Source organism: Siniperca chuatsi, linkage group LG2 (assembly GCF_020085105.1).
Source record: "Siniperca chuatsi isolate FFG_IHB_CAS linkage group LG2, ASM2008510v1, whole genome shotgun sequence".
Classification (NCBI taxonomy): Eukaryota; Metazoa; Chordata; class Actinopteri; order Centrarchiformes; family Sinipercidae; genus Siniperca; species Siniperca chuatsi.
The window spans coordinates 10,252,537-10,277,910 of NC_058043.1; the positions used below are offsets into that span (position 1 = coordinate 10,252,537).

Genomic DNA, 25,374 nt, shown 5'->3' on the forward strand with positions numbered 1-25,374 from the left:
TCACTTTTTTAAGAAGCAAGGCTCTCCTGTGTTATCTATATTTTCTTATTATTTTCCATCATGTCAAACATACAACTTTTTTTTGAACCAAAAGCTGTCACTGTCACTTTGACTAATTTACACTTTTTTTTGAACATTTTACTCTTTACTGTCATTCAGCTTTTTGTTTAGATGCAGAACAACATAATGGGAGCTGCTATAGGGTAGTGATAAATGACATTCAGTCACTCCCAAAGAATAAAGATTACCTTCCCTTCAGCAAAAAGGAAAAAAAATAACTCTTACCCTTTTTCTGAACGACCTTCCCTACTAATAATTCCCATACAGTCCCTGACACTCTCTGATCTAACCATGCAGGAGCCGGTGAAGCCAGAAGAAGGCAGAGACATGGCTGGCAGGATCAGTGCTTTTGGCTACTTGGAGTGCTCTGCCAAGACCAAGGATGGCGTGCGGGAAGTGTTCGAGATGGCCACTAGAGCGGCACTGCAGGTCCGCAAGCGCAAGAAGAAAGCCGGCTGCACACTGCTGTGAGCAGTTTAGACACCATAAAATCAACTGACCAATAGTAGAAAAACAAAACACATGAAAAGGACTGACCCTTTACCAAATGGCATCTTTGTACTGTATCTTGCATTTCACGATAACAGGCAGGCAGATGAATCGAAAGCAAACAGACCTAATACAGGAAATGGACTTTGTCTATATTACAGCTGTTAGAAATTGATGTTTAAAGTTCCATGTTGATTTGTTCATTTTCTTCAAAAATCTGTCTTTACGCATAGAATGATTTCCTACTTGTTTTTCTTTATATTTGTAATGTAACGAGGCAGTGATAGATGCACATATTTGTATGCAATATTGTTCTTCACGAGCTTGGGCGAGCAGCGTCCTTCTTAGCTTGTATAGTCTTCATGAGTAAGGTCTTGTCCAAACAGTCCAGACTGTCCTGTTTAGTATCAGTTCTGTTTATCATGGTAGCAGTCGCGATATACAATGAAAGTTGATATCTTTTGACCGTAAGAGCTAGTGCCTTTTGTTTTGTTTTGTTTTTAAGTTTTTACCACTGTCTACTTCTCATGTTTGTCAGCTAGCTAACATTTCAGCTGAGGGGTTCTCCATTGTACTGTAGATCATTTTACACAGCGTTGTCATTGTGAAACCAGAGCAAAGCCATAACTAAGGCTTTCAGTGCTGTTGACAACTCGTCAAGCACAACAAATGGTTGCTTGTGTCATTTTTATTGGCATGAAACATCAGCGTTCCCTCAACATTTGCCATACTCATTGAGGATAAAAAAGGTAGCTGCCTCTGTAATGCGATACATAGTCAATAAAGGAGTGAGTGTAAGAGTATAAGATCTGATTATTTACATGCATCCCTCATAACTATTGCTAATCTGTGCAGTGGACCAGGATGGGCAGATTAGAACTGACCAATCAAGACACAAGCCAATATGACTCAACTTTCCCAAAAGGCTGTTAGGACCAACAGGGAGATAACACAGCTGAAACAGAAATCACATGAAGGCCAAGACCTGGTAAAACCTCCCCTGTTTGTTTATTGTGAGTGACTGAGTTCAGCTCTTCTTCTACTGCAATGCAAGAGAGCCGGTCACGCCCACTGTTGGAATCTGTGTTTGACAGGTTAGCCCAGTCATGGAAATTATGTCTTGTCAGAGATGTTAGCCTTTGCGTGTGGATGTTTCCAGTTGGACGACATTCTTTACATGTTTGAGAGAAACTGAGTTGTGTGTGAGGAGCTTGTTTTTCCCCGGTGCCTTCTCTGTACTGGTGTGCCTTTTAGTTGTTCTCTCCCAGACCAGATAGACCAGCTGCTCTATGCCAACCTGATACTGACTGACAAGGTCAAGAGTGACATTTCTGACATGTTTCACAAAGCTTGGTTCTTTGAAATTCTTCAAAAATATGCTTGATTACACAAAATGTGTTGTTACATTTCCTAAAACTTTCAGTCCTCATAACACAAATATTAACATTGTATCTGTAAATGCAGTCTCTCATGTAGTTTTGCGTCAAGACTGAGTCATGGGAAAATTACAAAACTTTAACATTACATATTTCCTCAACATCACTGGGAAAACATCTGTCTGGAGCCATAAAGAGTGTCTATGATGTTTTAGAGTTGTGTATTACTGCCAAAAAAGTTGTGGACTGTGGAAAGATGGAAATTGGTTTAATTGATTTGTCGATCTTTATCCCGATCTATGTTGCTCTTGATCTTCACTTCTTGGCAAGAAACATTTGATATTTTATGTATCATGTCAAAGGAGCAGAAGATCATCAAGGGTCTACACTGAATTGTACTCATAGAAGCTTTTGGAGACATGTCAGAGATCGTCCACTGGTCCCAGTTCTTGCTCACGTGTCCTCTCAGAATACTTAATTGTGAATTTGACCTGAAAATATATTGGCTTGATATACAATGCTTGAAAGGCCCAGCGACTGTCCTTAGGCACATACTCTTAGTGGCATTCCTTTTCTCTGCCTCTGTTGCTCATTCATGAACTGTACATGTCCCTTGGTTGCATGTTGCTGTCTGTCTAGAGGAGGGTGGACGTTGAAATGTGTGTGGCAAAACGATATCTTTGATGTTGCATGCAACCTTCTTATAATGCCAGTAAAGGCAAGAAACCTACCAGCTGGCAGGATCTGTATCTGTTATATTGTAATGCCATCTGTAAAGCAACTTTATACCCTCTACTGGCCAAGCACATATGCTTTAACTGAGTGATCCAATGGAGCTACAACTTATAAAACTATTTTCCACAGCTCAACTGGTGTTTTTTTGTTTGTTTTTTTTGAGGAGAGGGGGCATTGATTACAATCACACACAAGCACCATATTAAAATTGTTACTTCAACTCTTTATACAGTGGATACTATGTTTTAACTCTGGACTTTGTGCATTATTGTGGACAACAAGCACACTAACAAGGCAAGAGTAAAGAGATTCAGATCCTTACGAATAAAGATTTTTATCAATGAAAACATAAGCCTTGAGTTCTGGGTTTCATAGTTGTGGCATGATGTTCACGAGTCTCAACAAGCTTAACGCCAAGGAATTCTTGGAAATTAGAGGTCGGCAGAGATAGTCGAATAACTTTCACAGCTGGAAGCGTAGCATAATGATAAAAGCATTCCCTTAGAGCAGCAGAGGGTCTAGTGTTGAACATATCACTAAAAGCATGTACAGTACTGCTGTTAATGTGTATGCAGATGTTGCGCTAAATCAAAAGTTGTCCTTATGATGTCGATGCATGCATGAGAAAACCATGGGTCTTTACAGTGTGCACGCACACACAAACATTACACGCACACGTCTTTGGGAACAGCTTCTGCTCAGTGTTGTGTAACATTTTTCTTTCTTTCAATGGAAGTATTTGAAATGATAAAAGGATCCAGATTTATATAAAAGCTCATTGTAATAATGCTTTGTAAACAGAAAGTGTTGCAGTGAATGTTTAATCTGAAGTGAACATAAACATTGTTAATAAACTATTTTTGAGACAAGACCGACTCGCCTTCTTTGGTCAATTCTTGTTGAAAATGAAGACATCAAATATGGTTTACTGCATGTTAACATTAAGGTGATGATTAATCATAGTAATTATGATATGACAGGGTGCAGTACAATAAGGTTAAAAAATGTGTCTATTTCTTCAGTATTCAAATACAATCAAAGGAATAGATGAGATAAAAAGAGACTTGTAAAGTTCAAACAGCAGTAAGACAAACGGTGAGGAATTCCTGAGAAACACAACAGTCTGCTCCTTATTTTCTCACTCAGAAAATTATTTGCTTGTGTGCAGCAATGTTCATGCTAATTGAACTTGCTGTAAGTGGCAGCTTTATTTAAAAAGCCACCGAAGAGACAAAGTGAAAAACAAGAGATTCGCTAGTTCATTTTGGCATTGTCATCAAAAACAGAGCACTGTTTTATTGCACCAAAATATGCAAACTGCTCTCAGAAAGGCTCATAAAAAGGGATATATTCTTAAATAATAGATGCCAATGTTGCGTTTAAAGCTCAAAGAGAGGAAAAATGAAATTCTGATACTTGCTTCGCCTCTATGTACTTCTATTGTACTATCTAATTATCTTTTGAGGATGTCACTGCAAATGGTGGAGATGTTAATGCTCATTTTTCCATTCAGGGTCCACATACTGCTGGAGGGCACTCTCCTCTGCTACAGGATCTATGACAAATGCAGAAAGACACAAACGTTTCATGACTGCTTTGTGCAAGTGATAATAGCCTGAATAAATGTTTTGTTCAGATCTAATTACTTAAAAACATATTACTATTTCAGCTGTAGCTGGTAATGATCCAGCCAAGCATCACTTGAAGGTTTACTGAGGTTATAACTGTACTAACTGTCAGAATCCACGTTGATTTTCAGGGTTGCCAGTCTTGACACAATATCATCTTCTCCTTCTGCATCTTTAAAGTCAAATCCAGTGTAACCCCCCTCCTTCACACAGTAGCTGATGAACCTGCAAATGAAAAATCACAGATTAGGAATGCACAGACAACAAGTCCTTGAAATGCTCAGAAAAATAAATTAAAAGGAAATCTAAACTCCATGACAACTGGATAAACTTCAGCTGCTGAGGAGAATTGTGTGATAAGCTCCAGAACAGCCACTAAATAGATCTTGTGGTGAGACTGTTTTGTCAACAACTGTTTCCAAGGTCAAGAATGCACTTTCAATCTCAACAATCACATCACGTTTCAATACAAGGCTCTTAACTCAGCATCTGCAACTGAAATAATACTCTTGTTGTATTTTCTCCCAACACTGCTAAAACACCTCATGTGTCCTGCTTTGCCTTACTTCTCCCAGGTGGGGTCCTTATTGAGGATCACAGGGTTTCCCACGACTATCAACAGGGACCTGGCTCTGGTCACGGCCACATTGAATCTCTGCAGAGTAGATACATATAAATAAAGAAACAAGAAGAAATGAAAGATCCTGCTGGTATCATCATCACTTTATATGGTAAGGAAGGAATATAACAGACCTTTTCATTTGACAGGAATCCAATGTTGAAGTCTTTGTCCATCTTGACATAGTTGATGCTGCTGCGGACAGTAGAGACCATGATGATCTTTCTCTCTTGTCCCTGAAACTCCTCCACAGAACCCACCTGATAACAGAGAAATACATTTTCAGCCAAAATACAAAATTATTTCAAATAATATAGCTGTGAATGAACACAGTCCTTATTTATTTAATTACACTTTTGTATGGAAGGAAACAGATGAACAGAAGAGTGCAGAAGAGACTTTAAAATGAGCATCCTTATGTATTTACAGCAGCTTTACTAACCTTGAGTTCTGTGAGATCACTCCATCGACTCAGACCTGAGACAGACTTCAGTGCCTTTCGGATTTTCTCAACCTGAAAAGTAAGCATGTTGCCGATGACTAGTTAAAACTGTTTACCTACGTCTCTAAAAACACAAATGACCACCATGCAGACTCACTTGTTTCCTGTAGGGGGCGATTATGCCAATGTCTTTTGCAGAGAGTTTGGGGAGACCCTTCTTTCCTTGTGTTTCCATCAGCTTGGTGAGGTAGTCGACCAGAACTTCAATCTCAGACACATTGAAAAAAGAAGGACTGTTGGCCTCTCTCTCGTCTTTTCCCATCACCCCGTGGAAGATCACTGGGAAACCCTGTAGTGATGTGAGAGTGAGCAGTTGTCAGTTACCCACCTTACCCTGTGGTTTACATGCTATTTGGTGATTTGTGTATTTTATTTACACTATGTTTTATTTTTGTTGTTTAATCTCTGCTCACTTTTGTCTCACGCTCGACTGTCCTAAAGAAGCATTCCTCTCTAAATAACCCTCCCAGGGCTTTTCCATTTTATCCTAATGAGAGTTATGATTTTTTCTATAATTTCATTTTTGTTTGTTTCCTAATGAGATTTTTTCCCATAATAAGATCTAATTTGTTGTAGTGATTTTTGTCTTATTTTCTGTGACAATCTAAGGCTGTGTTCAGTTTATTTAGATAATAAGGGTGTTGATGCCTTATGACGCTAATTATAAATTAAATGGACACAATGCAATTTAGTATTGCACTTCCATAAAGTTGGGGGTCTTTTGAGAGACACAAGCCAGAAATGGTCCCTCGTATGGGTCAAGCTTTAAAACCTCTTGATCCTACACTTCCCATAAAGCAACTCAAGAGCATCTTTTGTATTCTCTGTGACTAGTAAAGTAACTCTGACATGGAAAATTGATGGAGTTTCCCTTAAGGGATATAAACATAAACTGTAGTTGGTCTAACATACAGCCATCAGAATGGTTTGCTGTGTATCAGGATCATATCGGTATTGAGATCATTTCAGAAGTTTTGAGAAATTAAAAAACAAAACTTCATTGCAGCCACACCTTTTTGGGAAGGTATTCCCAGTTGCAATAAGCCTCACGATCCCACTGGTCAGCAAACACCTGCAGTTCATTTTCATAGAACAGCTCATTGGGGATTTTCAGAATGGCAACATGAGACCTGAGTGAAGAAAGGAAAAAGCAAGAAAGCTGAGGAGCTTCAATCAAAACGCAGAGTCGCATTCTAAACAAATAACTATAACAAGTAAAATGGATGTGAAAACTGAAAGACGCACCTGTAGTTTCGCAGCAGTTTGGTGACAAAGCGGGTGTCAAAGTGTCCGGAGTCTGTACTTTTCTGATATAAAGCGTTATGTCTCATCAGTCTCTCAAGCAGAGAAAGCCCTGAAGAACATCATTGTCACAGCATTAGATGCATTTCCCTCAATCATGTGGTTAAGTTGAGACACAATGAGAGCAGAAGCAACAGTTTAAGTTATTTTATCAGTAAAAACTAAAAGTGGTACACCCTGCAATAACTACTAATCATAGTGTGCAATAAAATACATCAAGACACAATAATGTAATCCCCCCCCTCGTCTCACCGAGTCCATACTGCAGTGCAAATGGGGAGCGAAGGATCGGTCCCAGCTGCTTGGGATCTCCTGCGAGCACCAACTGACCCGTCTCTGCACTGAGCAGACCTGTGAATCAAAGTGAAACATCCAACCAATCAGTAACAAGATGCATCAGTTTCACCACTGATGTAGCTCTTACACTCTTGTACATTTCGACCTTTAATCATGGAACCAAAGAGATCAAAGTTAGACCCACAGATCCGATCTATGTACTCTGTAGTTTGTATGCATCTTTAAAGTAAGCCTCTTTTAAAAAGGGAACAGGATGCAAGACTTTGCAGATTCTTTCATCAAGGTTTCACCAAAACAAAAGACTTACTGTCATATACTGATAATTCAGATATTCAGCGTTTACCTGCAATAGCAATGACGCACTCTGGCTCCACTGCCTGGCCTCCTTCATCCAAAAAGACATGGGTAAAATGTCCGACTGGGATTCCTCCGGACACCAGTCTAAAAACAGAAACACATAGCAGAAATTTTATGATTGTAATATGCAAGTGCAACATGGCTCATGCTGTGGAACACTAAAGAATGACGCCAAAGAGTCAAATAGTGCCAAATACTGAGTAGTTACTGTATAAGCAAGCAACCAACCTGCCAGCTGTGACCATAGTTGTAACTACGATTGTGTATTTCATCAGAATTCCTTTAGCTGGACACACAAAACCATCTTGTCCCTGGTCCCAGTTACAGTATTTCTGGAAGAGCCAAAACATAAGACAACATGTAAGAAAAATATAGTTAATCCAAATCTATCTTTGAGTTCAAATCAAAGCATTTGAATGTGAGGTATCCATCTATCTCATAGTGTCTTCTGTCTATTTTTTATTTATGATCCACACATTTGCTCCCAAAGAGTTTTGGAAACAGGCAACACTTTTACTACACTGGATCGACAAACATCATGAATCGTGATGGTGGCTGCATGTCATCCCCTCTCTCTCCCCTGCCTTTCCTGTCTCTCTCTACTATCACTATCAAATAAAGCAGAAATACCAAAATAATGATAATAATCTTTAAAAAATGCGGAAGTACTGTGACATGTAAACATTTTTCAGTTTCGGTTTTTATTTTGAAACTCAAAATGTTATGGGTCCTACATACGTCTGGTTACACATTTTGTTAATTAGATCATTTGTAGCCATAAGTGTACTGATACAGCACCACTAAGACTTCAGCTGGTTTATGGCCAGTACCCAGATTATCCTGTGGATGTAAAACTGCCAGCTGATGCTCACCAGAAGGTGCGTGGGGACAGTTCTTGGGTCTCGGCTGCTGGCGTACACACGGTACACCTGATGAGGATCCATGTGTACCATCAGTCTCTCACAGAGAAGGTCACATGCACTGTTTGAAGGTGCACAGGCGAGGATGTGGGCTGACGGGTCTGCCCTGCTGACCTGTCAATGTAAGCAAAGAAAAATTCATTATTGACAAAAAAATAATTAAATTTGTGATTTGTGTGTCTTGGAAGCAACAATAAAATCATGCATCAAAAAAAACTAATTGGTGCATTACTGAATTCAGACCAATTATGAGCTGAATTTGAAGAACTAGTCATAGTCTATGGGTTCATTTTATTGGCCCATTACAGCCAATTATTTACTTGAGATGTTTTAACAGTTCATCAGTCTACACATCCAGTTTTATGGAAGGAAATATCATCTTACAGAATACATTTACTAAATTTAGCCTAAGCTTTATGGAAAATTAAGTATCCTTTTTGTGGCAGCCTCTTTTTTTTTATTGATGAGCAGTTCCCCCTTCAACACCCACAGATTTTAAATATGAGAAAGAAAAGATGTTAAAGCACCTGAAAACTTGATTTTACAGTTTCTCTCTTTCACATTACATATTCATGACTAAATAAATTAATGAGACTTTAACAATCAGATCTGCTATTTCAGGATTGTGCGGATGTGGTTTCATCAGATTTGACACCCAGTGCCGTCTCTGTGGCAACCAAACAACCCAACAACTGTCAACAGACTTCTAATTCTGATTCCTATGTTGTTCAAATCTGACTGGCAGGTGGAAATAACATGACATCACCTTTTTTCCAACAAGACTCATTCAGCCCAGTAAGAAGAGCACAGACAAAACACAGAACTCTCTGAACTCTGGCAGATAATAGTGTGTTCATGTTAAGACTGCAACTAAAGATCATTTTCATTATCGATTAATCTGTCGATTATTTTCTCGACTAATTGTTTGGTCTATAAAACATCAGAAACAGTAAAAATGGCAGCTGCAATATCCTAGAGCCCCAGGTGACATCATTCAATGTCCGAGAAACAGTACAAAAACCTAAAAATATTCAATTTACTATGATGTAAGGCCACAAAAAAGTGGTAAATCCTCACACTGAAGAAGCTAAAATCACAGAATTTTAAGCATTTGATTGTAAAAAAATTAAATGATTAATTGATTATCAAAATCGTTTCTTATTCATTTTCTGTCAACTGACTAATCAATTAATCGAATAATCATTGCAGCTCTAGTTCATATAGGACCCCAGTGCATATAGTAAGAGGCAGATTAAGTGAATTGGTTTTCAGGGTCTAACTACAGACTAATAACAGCACATCTTGAAAACTTAATACCTGATTCATAGCCTCAACCAGAGTGATTGTCTTTCCAGTTCCAGGAGGCCCAAACACAAGATGGGGAGCAGGCTTTGATGATCCGGCTACAATGCGCTGTACTGCAGCATGTTGCTGCGGGTTGTTTTCTAGCTGACGGTTGAACATCCTGGAGAGTTACGTGAGAATGGATTTTTACACCTTGCACATTGGTGAAACACTTTAAAGTTAAAAAATGTGGAGCAGAGCCTAACAATAGGGGTGAAACTGATCAGCTAAATAAAGCAAAACATTCTAAATGTTTAGATGAAAACGTCATTTGTATCTTGTGCCCCTGTAGTTGAGTAACCAATGGTAAGGGGATACAAGTTTGTTACAATCAAGTGTAAGCAGATAACAGTGAACTTTGTCTGGTATGAGTTCTAGGAAACAAGGTTTTGCATGCAAGCCCTCAACCAACATAATCCGCCATGTTTTATCATATCCACTTGAGGCAAGTTTATGGCATTAAACCAAAGAACAACACCTCCTCCTGTTTGTACGATATTGTGGATGAGTGCCCAGAGAAAACTGAGGCAAAGGCTGCTGAGCACACACATACACACTATCATTAGGAGTTCATACGCTCTTATCACCAAGCCAGAGAGTTTAAGCTTCTCTGTACTACATGTAGTACGTGAGATACAGTACTTTAAGGTGGTTAGGTTTGTGTATTTGTAGATGATACTACATCTATGAGTGTTTTTGGTGCTGTATACATATTCTGTATGTGTACAGGCACCGTACCTGAGTTTAGGCATGGGGAGATTATCCACTGCTGCACCAGATGGGAACAGCACCTCTTCGAGCTGATGTTTTGCTGCCAAATCCACCGCCCTATGCTGCAGCTTCAACGGGAACCGGTTGATAGTAAACTCTACGTCAAACTTCATATTGCTGAGAAAAATCTGCAACAACCTGAAACAGGGGTGGAAAGTGTAAGGAAGGTGTGAGTTAGGATTTTTATTCACCATCTGAGACATAAATTGGACTTCAAGCAGACAGGTATCCTTAGTCCAGCTCTTACCTCTTTGAGAAGCCCAGCTTTACGCTGTCCAGCTCTACTCTGTGAACATATCCGGTGTACACAGTGATCGGCTGGACCGTGTCTTCAGATTGGGACACCCTCAGACAGTCTCCTCGTAGCACAGATGGCCGATTCTCAGCAACACCAGGAACCTGTTGGAGAATATCAATGTTGGCCTTCTTTCTGCTATGCGTTTTTATTCCTTTCCCAACACATATCACTGAGCTTACAGTCAAGACAGCATCATTTAGATCAAAGTAACACCTGTTCTAGACAAGACATCGACTTTTCATTACTGCTGTTTAAAACAGTACACTGTGAGGATTCCTTACTCTGAGTGTGAGCAGTTTTCTGTTGCTTTGGTCTTGAGTCATGATTTGATTGTGGAGGTCATACTTCCTGATGTCCACCTCCATCTGTATCTCTTCCAGGTATAGCAGGAGGTGAAAACGCTGAGAGTAGTTCTTCATCTTTAACGGAGAGTTGAGGAGACCTCTGGACATACAGTACACACACAAACACTGATGATGAGTGAGTTAAACCCAGAAAATACTTAACTACAAGGCATGGTTAGTTGTAAATAATTAGGTCGTTCTCTTACCTCAGTGATGGGAGTTTCTGCCTGGCAGCTGGGGAGAGATACTCAGAGTCCTCCATCCCTTGTTTAGCCAGTTCCTTTAGGTAGTGAGAGTACTTGTAGTCTCCTAATTTCACTGTCAACTTTAGATTCTGGACAACAGAACTGCAGAGAAGAACAAAACACAAACACATCTTTGTAATCAGATGAATAAAACACAATTTCAGTAACCACTCTGGGTCCATTTGGTGATCAATTTCAATTACAAGTGAAGAAAATGGCTTTAACCAGCTCCCAAATCAAATATTTGTACTGAAATCTGTAATAATGGATTCCCTGCTGCTGGGGAAGAGATCTGTACTCATTCTATTTGGAGATAGTAAGACAGTGTGCTGCAATCCACTGATTTAGAATTGCACTCCTGTGACATTGTTGGACCCATAATGGACAGTTAAAAAAGTATTAAAATCGGTGCAGCAGAACCAGATATATTGTCTTTTTTTATTCCACGCATTCTTCCTTTTTTCTTTTTTTTTTTTTTAAATCGGATGCCTGCATTACCCACAATGCACCGCGACCACCGACAGTTCAGTTAGAGATTTGGGTGTTTTATGCTAGTAGCAGCTAACGTAATATTGAGCCGTTAGCCTCAAGCAGAGCTGAGGAGCGGGCTACAGAGGTCTGGTAAGCTCACTTCTTTCTAACTCCACACCTCCAGATTTTTTCATTTTCAAACTTGTAGTCTTCAGACCCAACCAATGCTGCATTTATTAGACTTCACAAACTCCCACTGGAGCTACAAAATACTTTTTTTCACATATGCTGTAGTTCCCCTTTAATAACCAGGCAAAAAAGTGCATTTCTACTGTGAGACTCTTGGACTGGTTTACAATCAGTTTTTAATAACTTGCCTCTCAGGAGGTACTCCCTCCACTATCACGGTGTCGACAGGCTTGTATGTGACCATCTGAAATGGTTTGTAAGGAGCCACGGGCCCCAGCTCCACAGCCAGCGGGGTCCTGGCTGCTGCTTCCATCTCCCTCACAATGCAAAAGGGCACAGATCCCGGCAGATCCGGGCAGAACTCAAAGTACATTGTGGCAGGGAAGTATCCATAGTGGTTCAGCACGTACCGAACCACAACTTCATAGCTTTCTCCTGTGAAAGAAAGAAGAAGACACGGGTGGAGCTATGAGCATTAATAACCTCTTCTGTGTGTTTTTTGTCAGTGGAAACAGAGAGGACGAGTGTTAGTTGTCTCACCAGGACAGAGGAACAGCGGACAGGCTCTGGTCACTCTCCTCTCATCCTCCAGAATGAAACAGCGTATCTTGTGCAGGGCAGTGTAGTAGGTGAAGTGGACACAGTTTGCACCCTTGTTTACAATGTGGAACTTGAGGATGAACAGCTCCTTCAGACGATCCACAGTGAACTGAACCTTTCCACCGCTCGCCCCGGGGTCTGAAGTGATCTCAATGCCCCCCTTGTCAGCTGTCAACTCTTTCCTGTGAGAGAGACAAAGACTTAACTGTACAAGAGTACAGAAAGAACAAGACACGGGAGGAGCTGTGAGCATTAATAACCTCTTCGGTGTGTTTTTTGTCAGTGGAAACAGAGAGGAGGAGTTTTAGTTGTCTGAAGTGATCTCAATGCCCCCCTTGTCCCACCTGTTAGACACATACAACAACAAACATATTACAACAGCTTTCTCAGAATCGAACTGGGAAAGTTGCAGAATTAATTAAAACCCTTGAAGAGAAATAGTGAAATCCAAATTAAATTCTCTACTCAATAATATATCTTTTTCACTAAGAAAATTTTGAAATTTGAAGATACTCAATGAAATGTTTATTTCAGTTATTTGAATGGAAATTTAGCATTTATTTGACATTAGACAGTCTAGAGGGACATCAAACAAGGGGAGACTCTAGACTGTCTAGCCGTGTCTTCAAAATCTAATTTTTCTATGTGGCCGTTTTATTTAATTCTGTATACATTATACGATATTCTGCTTAGCTTTTTTTAAGCCTCTATTTGATAGCCAACAGTAGAGGTATGGCACCCCTATTTGGCCTAGCTTTAAGCCAACGCTGAACTTTGATGACATTAATGATGGCTTTTAGGAAACATTGTTTATTGAGACTATTGGTGACAGGAATTATCTTTTGGCCCTAAGGACGACCTGCAGGGACCACTCTTAATAGACCTTTTTCACAGCAGCCATTTTTGTCTTGTCACAGCAGGAAAAGCACAGATAGAACTACAAACATCTCTGTTCTTCTCTGTTCCCTTAAGTGTCCCTCCAGTGAACCAGCATGTACAATACCAGAACCCTGGAACCTGGCTCACTGAAACGGAATGCAGCCTTCATTAATGTTAATCATTACAACAGTGCTTTTCCTGCTTTGACACGTCAAAAGGTGAAAAAAGGTCTGTTATGCACCAATGGCTCTACTGTGGAGACAGTCAAGACACATCACAGATTACCTCACCTGGACCCTCACCTTCCTTGCCACATAAAAAAAATAAAAATCCAGCAGCGTCTCCATTTCCTGTAGAGATAAAGCTGACCTCTCACCTCCCATCCTCTAAAAGGGTACCAGACAGTTTCAGCACTGGCTTCATCACCATCTGGTATGGAAATACCAGCTCAGACAGCAAGACTCTACAGTGGATAGTGAAGACTGCAGAAAGCCTCATTAGGGTTTTGTTCCCCTCCATAGAGGACACTTATCATAAACATCCATCCATTATCTACACTAGAGATGCAACTATTAGTCAATTAATCGATTAGTCAATTGACAGAAAATTAATCAGCAACTATTTTGATAATCTATTAATCGTGTGAGTCATTTTTAAGCAAAAATGCCAAACATCTGATGTTTCCAGCTTCTCAAATGTGAGAATTTGGTGCCTTTTCTTGTCGTACAAGATAGTAAACTGATTATCTTTGGGTTTTGGACTGTTGGTCAGACAAAACAGGAAATTTGGAGAAGACGTCACATTTAGGCCTTTTCCACCAGCATGGAACCGGCTCCATTCTGGTTCGTGCACCTAATTTTGAACCGTTCGGAGCATTTAGACCAAATATAAATTGGTTCGGAATCCGAAAAGTTGGTTCCCAGCTGGAACCAAAAAATAGCAGGTTTTCCTTGCAAACACACTTGTGCACATGTTGACACATCCTTGATTATAACGGTTCCGCTCAAAAGTGGTGTAATAGCACCAAGGTTCCAAGAATCTTGAACAGAATCGGTTCAAGAACCAGAGCTAACGCTATCACAGGACTGTCACTTTTAAACAGACAACCACTCACTCCCACGTTCACTCTGGGCAGTTTAGCCTGCATGTATTTGGCACCTGAGGAAACTCACACAGACACAGTGAGAACCTCTCCTGGACTCTTCACCCCTCTGTCATTTGACACCCCCACAGTTCACAGTTGACAATAAAAATTGACTTTTGACCCACCTGTCAGTGAAACAAATTACAGCATTATACAGAACACAAACCTACCTGTTGACCTTTAACTTGTGAAGAATTTCCGTAGCCAGCTTTTTCTTGGGGGTCAGCACAGGGATCACAGGGGTAGAGCGGACATTGGAGGTTGCAGGTGTCTCAGCTGTCTTCTGAGGACCAGAGCTGGGACTGTGTGGCGGATGAGGGGCCCGAGGCCTCCTCCACTGATCACAGTACACTCGAACCTACAGCAGGGATTAAAAATAATATGATACTTCCTCATTTTGTTTCTGAATTTTCTTCCACTTGCAGCAAAACACGTCCAGTCTTGTTCCCTTACAGCAGACAGCATTAAAGAAATGACAGCTCATCTTACCTGAGGTTTGACATTTATGAAGATTTCCCCCTGTCTTATTTGGGCTTTGCTGAATTTCAGAAGGGCGTAGAGAACACTGGAGAACCTAGGGTCTTTTATTCCTTGTCTGTGAACATAAATATACAGACAGGAAGTGATATACACAGCCCAATATAACAACTGTATGTGACACACGCTTGTTTTTGCAGCCTACCTGCCCTTAAATTCAGAGTTGTAGATGTCACGTAGTTCCCTCTTGCTGGTGATTGATATTCTGTCTCCCAGAAATTCAATGAAGTCCAGTCCGGATTCAAGCGAGTCTTTAAGCGACATGTTGACGTCTCACGGGTAGCTGCTACTGACTCAAATGAGGAAGTCCATCGGCAGACTAACTACCCTCAATTTCCTGAATTATTAATGAGTGTGAATCATGGTGTGAATGCGCTCTGACAGTAAAGACTTTTCCACATGTTACGTATAATGAGCGACTTTTGCGCAAATTCGCTTCTTGTGTGGAAGTCAAGCTTTTACGCGCGGATCGATTTCTCATTCGTTTTTTTAGGTTACAATACTGATTAAATGATATATAAATCTACTATTTCGCGCAGTTAAGCGCAAAATTCGACCTGATGAACGCGCTCTAACGGGTTTCAGGAAGGGAGCGTCTGCAACTGTTATACAAGGGCAGCGAAAACACGTCGGCGACAGAACAAAATACGTAGTCCAAACGAACAACTTTAGTGCGAAGTCTTCTGTCTTTATACCTTACAAAGCGCCGACGTTTAAATTTCCCAACCCGTCTTACATGAGAGTACACAGGCACCCTCAGACATGTTATTGTTGACACTCCCTAAACTGTAATTACTAAGTTACATAATCACCAGCAGAGCTGTGTGAAGCCGTGTAAAATGGGTCAGTGCTTCGGTCTATTTAAAATTCATTATAATATTTTCTAATACACTTAGCTGCATTAAACGATTCATTATAGCTTTAATAGATAATAGGCTATTGACAACTGGTAAGCTTGGGATTCCGATGCCAAAGGATAAATACCGTGATATGTTACACATTTTGACACTATGATCATTTTCACAATCAATTAATCACTTGCTTCTTTTTTTTTTAAATTGATTAGCCCAAAGTGAGTTCTTCAAGTTGTTATTTTTGTCCGACCAACAACAGTCCAAAACCCAAAGATTTTTGGAACCAGAGAAAATGTGGCATTTTTGATTTCATTGAACAGTGGTGGAAGAATTATTCAGATCCATAACTGTAAAAGTGAAAGTATCAGTAACACACTGTGAAAATATAAATACAATTTAAAACCTTACTTAAGTAAAAGTATGTATTATCAGCAAAATGTACCTAAAGTATCAAAAGTAAAAGTACTCCTGCAGAAAAATGGTCCCTGTAATTGTTTTATGAGTCTATGTGATGTTTTTGGATTAACATTACTGGTGTATTAGTGTATGTTGCATTTTACTGCTGTAGATCTTTAAGGTTGCGCTAATTTTAAATACTTCATATACTGTTGGATAGTTTAATCTACAGAAATGCATGATATTCTATAAGATCATCATGTTTGTAGCGTTGATGTCCTGTGAGAACCACATAACCTGTTTTCAGGTTTTTGGCGATGCATTTTCCAGCTAATTCAAGTTTTTTTTTATTGTTTATTTAGCTTAAGTCTAGGAGAATATTCTCAACCCATAAAGGAACTTAATCCTTCAGTTTATCAGAAAAAAATTCTAATTCAAAATCACCAAATTTGAAGATACATGGTGTTGACTGGACAGGATGAAAAACTGTAATCTGAAAAGTAACTAAAGCTGTAGTGGAGTAAAAAGTATAATATTTGCCTCTGAGATATAGTAGAGTAGAAATATAAAGTTGCATAAAAAAATAATACTCAAGTAAAGTACAAGTACCTCGAATTTGTACTTGAGTAAATGTACTTTGTTACATTCCACCACTGACACTGATAATCAAAATTAGGGCTGTAGCTAAGTTATTTAAATTATTTTATCATCTGCAGATAATTTTCTCAACTAATCATTTGGTCTATAGACAACAGAAAATAGTCAAAAATACCCATCACAATTTCCTAGAGGGTGACTAATTTTTATTTGTCCAACCAACAGTCCAAAACCCAAAGATATTCAGTTTGCTATGAAACATGAAAAAGCAGTCAGTCCTCACACTGGAGAGGCTGGAACCATCAAATATTTGGTATTTTTGCTTCAAAAATTACTTGAACAAGTAATCAATTATCAAAATAGTTGCTGTTTAATTTTCTGTGAGTTGACTTATCGATTAAGCGACTAATCGTTTCAGCTCTAATTAAAATCATAATCGTAAGTTCACAACATGTACTAGTTAAATCCTGACATACAAAGTCCACTGTGCACATAGAAACAGCAGAATTATATTATTTGTTTACATACTCAGTTATGGACGTGAAACATGCAATGTGTAGCCAAGATAGATGTGATATACCAAATGCACAGTGTTCAGTGACATACTGAATGATACAGCAAACCTCAATGAAGTTTGGTCTATGAATGTGGGTGAAAAAAACCTTCAGCTGGGCCAGATGTCTTCCGGTCCTCTCACACAGTTTAATTCTTCTTCAATAAACACTCGAATAGAGTCCAGTGCAGTATAGTTTTTACTGTAATATCAAAACAAAGTACACGTAAAACCGAGTTGATTCATGAAGCAACTGAACAGGCTCAGTTGTGCATTCACTTATATTTTCAAAACATGCTCCTCCTGGCAGGTTGTTAGGATGTTCCCTATTGGTCCATAATCAGAACACGGAAATCATTGACAGTCTTTGACTGGTTATGAATTATTGTGCCATTACGCTTTAACTCATGTGAGAGTTCCATTACACAAGGAAACTTCAGATTGAAGACACGAAAACATGACTACCTCAACTGTCCTTGAATTAATTGGATAAGGATAAGGTTGTTTTTGAGAAACTAAAACAGAGGATCTGAGCAGAGAGATATGACTCCTGGGAAGAGCGTCTTTTCTGTTTCTTAATTAGACAGGAAGAGTTTATCACAGAACTTCCCAGGCTCTGTTCAACAAAATACAAACTTTCGTGTGTTGTTTCTGGATCATAAATTAATTGTTTCTTTGATTAAAAAGGAGCACATAACTCTGCAACAATTGAGCACCCTCCGACCTTTGGTAAAACACATCAAAGCTCACAGCAGTTTTCTGCACATTTTCTTCTCTCAACTCTCATTTATGTCCATCAACTGTAGACACTTATTATAATCTATAATACATTCTAAAACATATAAAAAATAAAGGCTATGTTACAAAACTATATGTATTAATCAGGAAACACATTACTTGCGATCAAAGAGTGCGCTAATTCATGCATTAGGAATACAAGGAAGGGGAAGGTCACAGGTGTGCGGCAGAGTGTATACACAATTAGGAGTGCCATTGCACGGGAGAGGCAGAGAGCTTCTTCATACAATGGGCACCCTTCCACAGGAATGTAGGTGCAGTACAAGCAGGCCGGTGCTTTCACTTGCAACACAACCTGAATCATTATTGAACTTGATTGTCTATATACGTCTACAACATGACACAGCTGAACAGCTGAATTTACATATTTTGATAATGCCACCACCAGACATGACACTTCAAGAATATTCATGCAACCAGAGATGTAGCCAGGACTTTTAAAAATACTGAGGTCATTGTTCCCCTAGCACAACCCCACCCGCCTAAGAACCTTCTGATTAGCCACCAACCAAACTCAATAAGATTTTCTATTAAATTCACAAATATTTACACTTTATTGATTCATCTACAACTTTAAATATATATTTTGCAAATTGCATCTCACTACATTATGTTCTGGTGCAAGGTATGTAATTCTAGTGGAGAATATTAAATCCTTTGATTTCAATTAATTTTACTTTTTGCCTAAAAACAAGTCAAATTTAGTCGAAATAAAATCAGAGAATGTGTTAGAGTGTAAAGGCTAATAACCCCTCAAATTCCCAGATGCCAAAAGAAAACATCTGGTGCCCAGGATCTCAAAAAAAACCTTAAAAAAAACCCCCAACAACCTCCAAACATGATGTAAAACACAAATGGTCACCATTGCTTGAAGACATTATTTTTATTTCATGAATAATAAATGTACTTACAGTTTGTATAAAAAATATAGCAAAAGCTAAAGGCAAACAGCTGGCAGAAGAACACCAATACTGTGTCAGTCCAGGGGGGTATAGAGGGAATATCACCGACAATGTCACAGAAATATGAACAAAAGGGATATTCAGACCAAAATGGAAACTGTATATTTTGGTGCTGTCAAGTCTCTCTCCAGTCAGTTAACATATCAAATTGCATACAGTATTTGCCCTCTGTTAATAAAAAACTATAGAGGTATTGGAAGCTCTTAAAGAATATCAGTTATGTCATATAGAGTGGAAATTAGTTGCTACATGAAAGTCAAGGGTTTTGAGAGGATGTGTGTCCATTTGAAGCACTCAGGGATCCGAAACGGTGTGTGTTTAAAGGGACAGTTCACCCCAAAATCAAAAAAAATACACATTTTCCCTCTTACCTGTCGTGCGATTTATCCATCTACATATATAGATGTTTCAGTTTCATGTAGGAGCTATTTTCTTTCTACCGATAGTTCCTACATGAAACTGCTCACAACAAATCTGTGGATCATCTTGAGTAACCGGATCATGATTTCTGGAAAGAGACACTGCTGTTGAGTTTTTCAAATGTATTTTTTGGGTGCTTTGAGCACCACGAGCTGAGTGCCATTTAGTTCCATTATATTCAAGAGAAGGCAGACATCTCTACGGCCGATATGTCCAAAACTCGGCAACTCACAACAAAAAAATGTAGATAGATAAATAGCAATATAGGTAAGAGGAAAAATATGTATTTTTGATTTTGGGGTGAACTGTCCCTTTAACATGTGTGAAAATTCAAATAGCAGAGGTAAGCTTTCACAGTGTCACTATGGGTATTATTTGTTAAAAAAAATGTTTGCAAATGAGCGACAATTACATCACTCAATGTCATTTTAAAATGAAGGCATCCCCTCGTAGTGCATAATGGAAGCTCTCATTCTCTGGATAAAACCCAAACATATGTCTCTTTTAGAGGGACATACAGTATGTTATGTTGCGTCACATGTTTGCGCGAGCGTCAGCATCTCTCTAATTTGTTGTTGTCGTGACCCCGACAGCCTCTGTCGTCTAAGCATTCTGCATCTCCTTGCCAATCTTGTAGCTGAGAATCTTGTTCCAGTCAATCTTGGTGCGGGTGACAGGGAGCTGTCTGCGTAAGGCCTTGAACGTCGTGTCCGACATGGTCTGATAGTTCTCACTAATGGCCACCTGGAAAACAACAAACATAAGAAGTCAGTCCTGCTTTCAAGTTATAAACAAGTTGTTCCATGTGACTGTCAGTGACAGTTAATTGGACATTTTCTGAAGGAAAACTGAAAATGAGCTGTGGTAGAAGAGGAAATTGAGTAAAATCTTCTTTTGTATTGCACGTACTATAATTTAAGTGTGTCAATTTTCCATGAAATGATTTGATATTCTGGTGTACAGATTCTCAAAAATTGTAATAGCTGATAAATTCTGATGTGTTTAAGTTTGCTAACCTTGTCTCAAAAACCTGGAAAAGAAGGCAATTATTTAATTACTATTCATTGTGATTTCTCAGGACATGTTTTGTCAGTGATTTATGAGTTTTATCGTAGACATATAGGTCTCATTTTGACAATGATTCAGAATCAGAATCAAATTGATTTGTCTTTATTTTTGGACGTTCGCGGTATTGTTTGAAAATGTATAAGCAGCATTCTGGATCTGGCTTATATGAATTTGTGGTAATAATAAAGACTTTTAACTGTTGTTATTCCTCACTCCCACATACCTGGTATTCATTCTCTGCATCCTCAATAATTTTCACAAGCTCCTTTGCAGTCTGGCTCTCATTCTGTCAGAACATACATTTGTGGGTTAATTAAACTAATTAAATAAACATCAACATAAATATGAAATATTCCAATATGTCCATTCAATTATTTTCTACTTTCTTCTGGATTATCAACGCCATTTAGTTTTGTTTGAAAATTCAAACACAGACCATGGGTAAACAGGAATCTTCAGCTTTCTTGTATAACAGTCCAGAGTTTAAAATATAAAAACTATTAATAAGTTGAAATACTTACAGACACAGTCAGTGCTTCCTGTACATCTTTATGGCTGACCAGCTGCACATTTCCATCCTCATAATAATGTACCTGGGATAAACAGACAAAATAAAGACAACAGTGAAACAAAACTAACTTCAAAGCTAAGCTCATACTACACCAGTTAATTACTCAACATACCTGTATTTTCATGACTCCAACCACCTGTGCTGTAGATTGTGAGACACAGAACTTCCATTCGGACCGGCAGCGACCGTTCCTGGAAACAGAAGATGTAGAGGAATACACTTGAAAACCGATCCCAAACACACCTAACGCAATAACCCATCACTGCCTCTAAGCTGCACCAACATAATTGACCTGAGTGAATTTGATTAGGAAATTTGAAATGAGATCACTATCCTCCATCAACTTACCAGAAGTTTTTAGGCTCAAATTGATGACTCTCGATACAAGCGATAATGGTCTGCTGGCCATCAATTGTTTTCCCATAAACCTGAAGCACATAAAACAGGATGAGTGGGTGATTCATTGTATGTAATGCTGAACATGGCGGCTACGTTGCAGACTTGGAGAGCGATCTTACTGTGCAAACTCCACTAGGGTAGTGCTCCTTGACGTAGGCCCTAAGGGCAGAATCACAGGCTTCTCTCCATGACCTGAGGGCTGCCTCGCCCTCATGGGGCTGGGGGTCGCTGGCTTCCTTTCTCAGGTGGTCAAACTTAAAGGAGATCTTGTTGTGAGGGTCAAAGAAGCGGCCATTACCCAGGTCTCCGTGCTCCGTTATCAGGACCTACAAGGGAAAGGCATTGTCTTAATAACATAGAATAATGATGACATTTTAGTGGGTACAATGAGAAAAACAAATGATCTGAGGAATAATAAAAAAAAAAACCTTGCCTGATTTTCATATCCATCAATTTTGGCAAGAGTGAACTGATCCATGTTGTACTGGGCAAAGGCACTGTATTAAAAAAAAAAAAAGAATACAACCACAAGTTGCATGTACATTCAGAACATCATTATTTTACTAGATTAAAAAAAAAGAAGAAAAGAATGAAACTTACTGAGCCGCGCCCTCCCTGAGAAGATTATCATTGTTGAGAAGTATTCGCACATCTGAAAAGAAGAATTAACATAAGAAAAGCATTAACAAATTGTTTCATACATAGACATTAAAATGAAGGTAGTCCTAAAGATGTCAGTCACAAATGAGGCTCACCATTGAAGACTTCATTGAACTCTCCTGGAGGAGCGTGCATCACAAAATTGGCTGCAATACGGACCTAGAAAAAAAAATCAAATATCTTGTCATAAAACTTGTACAAGGCATCACATTATCACTAAATACAGTGTGTAACGTATGGGTTTGGTTCCCTTCTTGCTTAAAGAAACTCTGGTAGAGCAGAATAACAACAGTCTCCTTAATCACTAGCCAAATCTGTTGCATGTTTTTTTTGGAAAATCTGGCAAATTTATTCTCTTTTCAGATATAGCAGGTGATGTCTGTGAGAAGTGGAAAATCCTGCAAATAGCCACTAGAGTGACGCAGAGAGCAGTCTGCTAACTTTCTTGGCTGCAGGCTTGTTAGCGCTGTTTTGGCCACTCCTTAGAAGGCAGGCAGGGTATGTCGCCCAAGGGCTTTTCTTAGCAGCCAGTATGCAAGTGTAAGCATGTGGTGTCAAAGCCACAGAGTGAAGAAGTTGCAGAAGGTACTACAGCTCTCATATGGTGATACTCAGTAAGGACTGCTGGGTATTGGCAAGTTATACACAATCAGGCCACACATAGTAACATGGAAGTTTGCTGTCAATAGAGAAGTTGCAATAAACCCTATTTCTCTTTTCATCCCCCATTTGTATACTTCGCAGCTTTAACCAGAGCTACATCCTAATGTCACTGCCACGTTATAGTGTGGCTGTGGCAGTGATGTCGTCTGTCAGGCAGACTGGGTTATTTAGCCTCCAGGCTGCAGCTGGCAGTGACCTACAAATGGGCTATGCAGCTGAAAGGGCAGAGGGGCATAACAATGAGTAACCCAGTTTAACTGTGCTCCTGAATAGTCACTCCATTCAGAGCCCAGAAAGCTCTCCCAGGCTCAGACTCTGATTCTCCACCAACAGTTTGAGCTTATATCTGATAAAGATACAATCTGAAGTAGATATCTAATAAAAGTTCAAATGGGAAATGCCAATCCTCTCATTACACTGTCTTCACTGTAGTAATGCCGGGAGGTGTAAGCTTCTGGCCACACCATCAGCTTTAGGAATGCTAAGCATTATTTTACAACATGTAGCAGCATGCGGAGCAACACCAGTCACTGCAAGCCTCAGTAACACTGCAGGAAGACTGCAGCTGCCCTATGAATAAGTGTAAAAAGGCATTCAAGCTAAATACAAAATACCTGCCAACTCGAGTAACACGTATGATTAACTTCAACTTATGATGTTATCAAGACCAGTTTAGGCAACCTTAAGCTACAGTAAACTGGGTGTGGGTGGCGTTACACTGCCGATGCACTGTCATTATCCTTACTGTAAATGCAGGAAGTAGCTCGACTTCCTTCCATTTAGCATTACCTAATCATTTACAGTTATTCATAGTCATGCTAAAATCAGACATCAAGCTCAGCCGTACGCATATGTTATTTTTAATCAAAGAGGTCCGGACTCACATAAGTTGGCTAACTTACATAATGTATTTGTGCACAGGAACAACATGCAAGGTACAACTCAGGACTGTCAGACTGTCCGCCAGCAGACGCCTAATACGACCCGCTTGGCAATTCATGCTGCACTGCAAGGATTTCATAGAGTACTGCTATTTTTCAAAACAAACGTTAAGAGTAATACGGTAATACAGGATGAATTTATAAGGTAATACCTTCTCTTCATCGCTGAGCTCTTCGAAGTCTGCCATCTTGGCTCAACGAAGTGTTAACAAAGCGACTGCTGGTGTTGCCAGGTATGTGTGACTCCTCCCAGCACAAACACAAGTCCAACCAGGAAACCTGTGCTATGTTGGGTGAGCTCACTTTCCATGTTGTCCTGAATATACAATAAATACGTTTGATAAAGCGATAGAAACGACTTAGATAAAGACATGTTCGAATGCTGAACAACGAAAAAAAATAGTCTCAAAAAGTTTTTTTTAAAAATAATGTATTCTCTGATATATTTTTAAAATGACATGCACATAACATAATGTATTTTTTCCCAAATGAAACTCAGGGAATATCATATATTTATATTACTTTCGCGTACAAATTGTAGCTGACAATATGCCAACCTGGCAACCCTTACGCGTTCAATTAGTATGGGATGGACAGTAAAGATGGGGGAAATGTTCATGTTTACGACTTGCGAGTGTTAAATTCAACTCAAGACAGTTGTAGATTAAAGTTAGGGATGGTCGCTCATTGATAATAGGTATATCTATATCCATGAACTTTGGTTTGATTGCCTTGAAAGACGAGTCTGGCTGACATGAGGCATCCATGTTTGTTTGGTTTATTGCACTTATGTTTTGCTATGAATATGTGTGGACTTTTAGAAATTGGGGATTTTCGTAGTCGTAAATAGCCTAAGACTTGGATGTCGATATGAACGCTATTTACAAAATGAAACATCGTAATTACGATAGCTCCGACGTTACCTGAACGCGGCATCAGCCCAGAAACAAAATAACAGACAGCATCACCTTGTGGCATTACTGGATAATAAAACTTTGCATTTGTTGAAAACACACGCACGTGTTTTCCACGCTTTCATTAGGCCTATCTTTTTGGTGGGATAGAAAAGTGTAACTTGTGTGACCGTTAAAGGGAAATGACTTGCCTGTGTTTACGGCAGCTCAAGAGATTGTCATCTTCCCCCGTGATCCTGTTAGAGGAGAAATGGTTCCAAGAAGTAGTCAAATCTTTTAAAAGTAGCAATACTACAAGTGTAAAAATACTCTGTTTCAAGGCAAAGTCCTGCATTTAAATATTTCTAGTATTAGCATCAAACTATAGGCTACTTAAAAGTGCCAAAAGTAAAAGTACTTATTATGCACAATCTTATATATTATATTAGTGGATTTAAATGATGTATTAATGTGTACATCACCTACATGTTG

General features: G+C 39.2%; 3 protein-coding genes across 5 annotated transcripts in view; 1 reads left to right on the forward strand and 2 right to left on the reverse strand.

The window, feature by feature from the left end:
• Positions 1 to 3,531, forward strand: part of LOC122884762 (rho-related GTP-binding protein RhoA-D-like) — an 18,175-nt gene extending 14,644 nt beyond the window's left edge. For both annotated transcript variants that reach the window (XM_044215086.1, XM_044215092.1), the window contains one exon: positions 358 to 3,531. In XM_044215086.1, the coding sequence (XP_044071021.1) occupies positions 358 to 531 (174 nt within the window). In that variant the 3' untranslated portion in view covers positions 532 to 3,531. The remainder of the gene's footprint in view (positions 1 to 357) is intronic.
• Positions 2,799 to 15,872, reverse strand: mov10a (Mov10 RISC complex RNA helicase a). Of its 2 annotated transcripts, XM_044215064.1 has the most exons (22): positions 15,253 to 15,868; positions 15,060 to 15,165; positions 14,741 to 14,928; positions 12,488 to 12,729; positions 12,136 to 12,382; positions 11,249 to 11,389; positions 10,980 to 11,142; positions 10,648 to 10,799; positions 10,368 to 10,538; positions 9,603 to 9,750; positions 8,238 to 8,399; positions 7,594 to 7,697; positions 7,352 to 7,449; positions 6,964 to 7,062; positions 6,655 to 6,763; positions 6,422 to 6,539; positions 5,507 to 5,698; positions 5,350 to 5,421; positions 5,042 to 5,167; positions 4,855 to 4,943; positions 4,395 to 4,513; positions 2,799 to 4,215 (listed from the first exon to the last, which is right to left on the reverse strand). In XM_044215064.1, exons 1-22 carry the CDS (start codon positions 15,369 to 15,371, stop codon positions 4,151 to 4,153), a joined length of 3,030 nt encoding a protein of 1,009 aa, XP_044070999.1. In that variant the 5' UTR covers positions 15,372 to 15,868; the 3' UTR covers positions 2,799 to 4,150. The 2 variants fall into 2 exon arrangements, with proteins under 2 accessions (XP_044070999.1, XP_044071008.1); XM_044215073.1 differs by lacking the exon at positions 2,799 to 4,215 and having other exon boundaries at positions 4,390 to 4,513; positions 15,253 to 15,872.
• Positions 15,873 to 19,169: 3,297 nt separating this feature from the next.
• On the reverse strand, positions 19,170 to 24,282 carry LOC122884806 (F-actin-capping protein subunit alpha-1). The gene is made up of 10 exons (XM_044215202.1): positions 24,142 to 24,282; positions 22,481 to 22,544; positions 22,326 to 22,377; positions 22,159 to 22,222; positions 21,845 to 22,051; positions 21,675 to 21,754; positions 21,439 to 21,517; positions 21,277 to 21,348; positions 20,979 to 21,041; positions 19,170 to 20,431 (listed from the first exon to the last, which is right to left on the reverse strand). The coding sequence occupies exons 1-10, from the start codon at positions 24,175 to 24,177 to the stop codon at positions 20,291 to 20,293; spliced, it is 858 nt and encodes a 285-aa protein (XP_044071137.1). The 5' UTR covers positions 24,178 to 24,282; the 3' UTR covers positions 19,170 to 20,290.
• Positions 24,283 to 25,374: the final 1,092 nt, after the last annotated feature.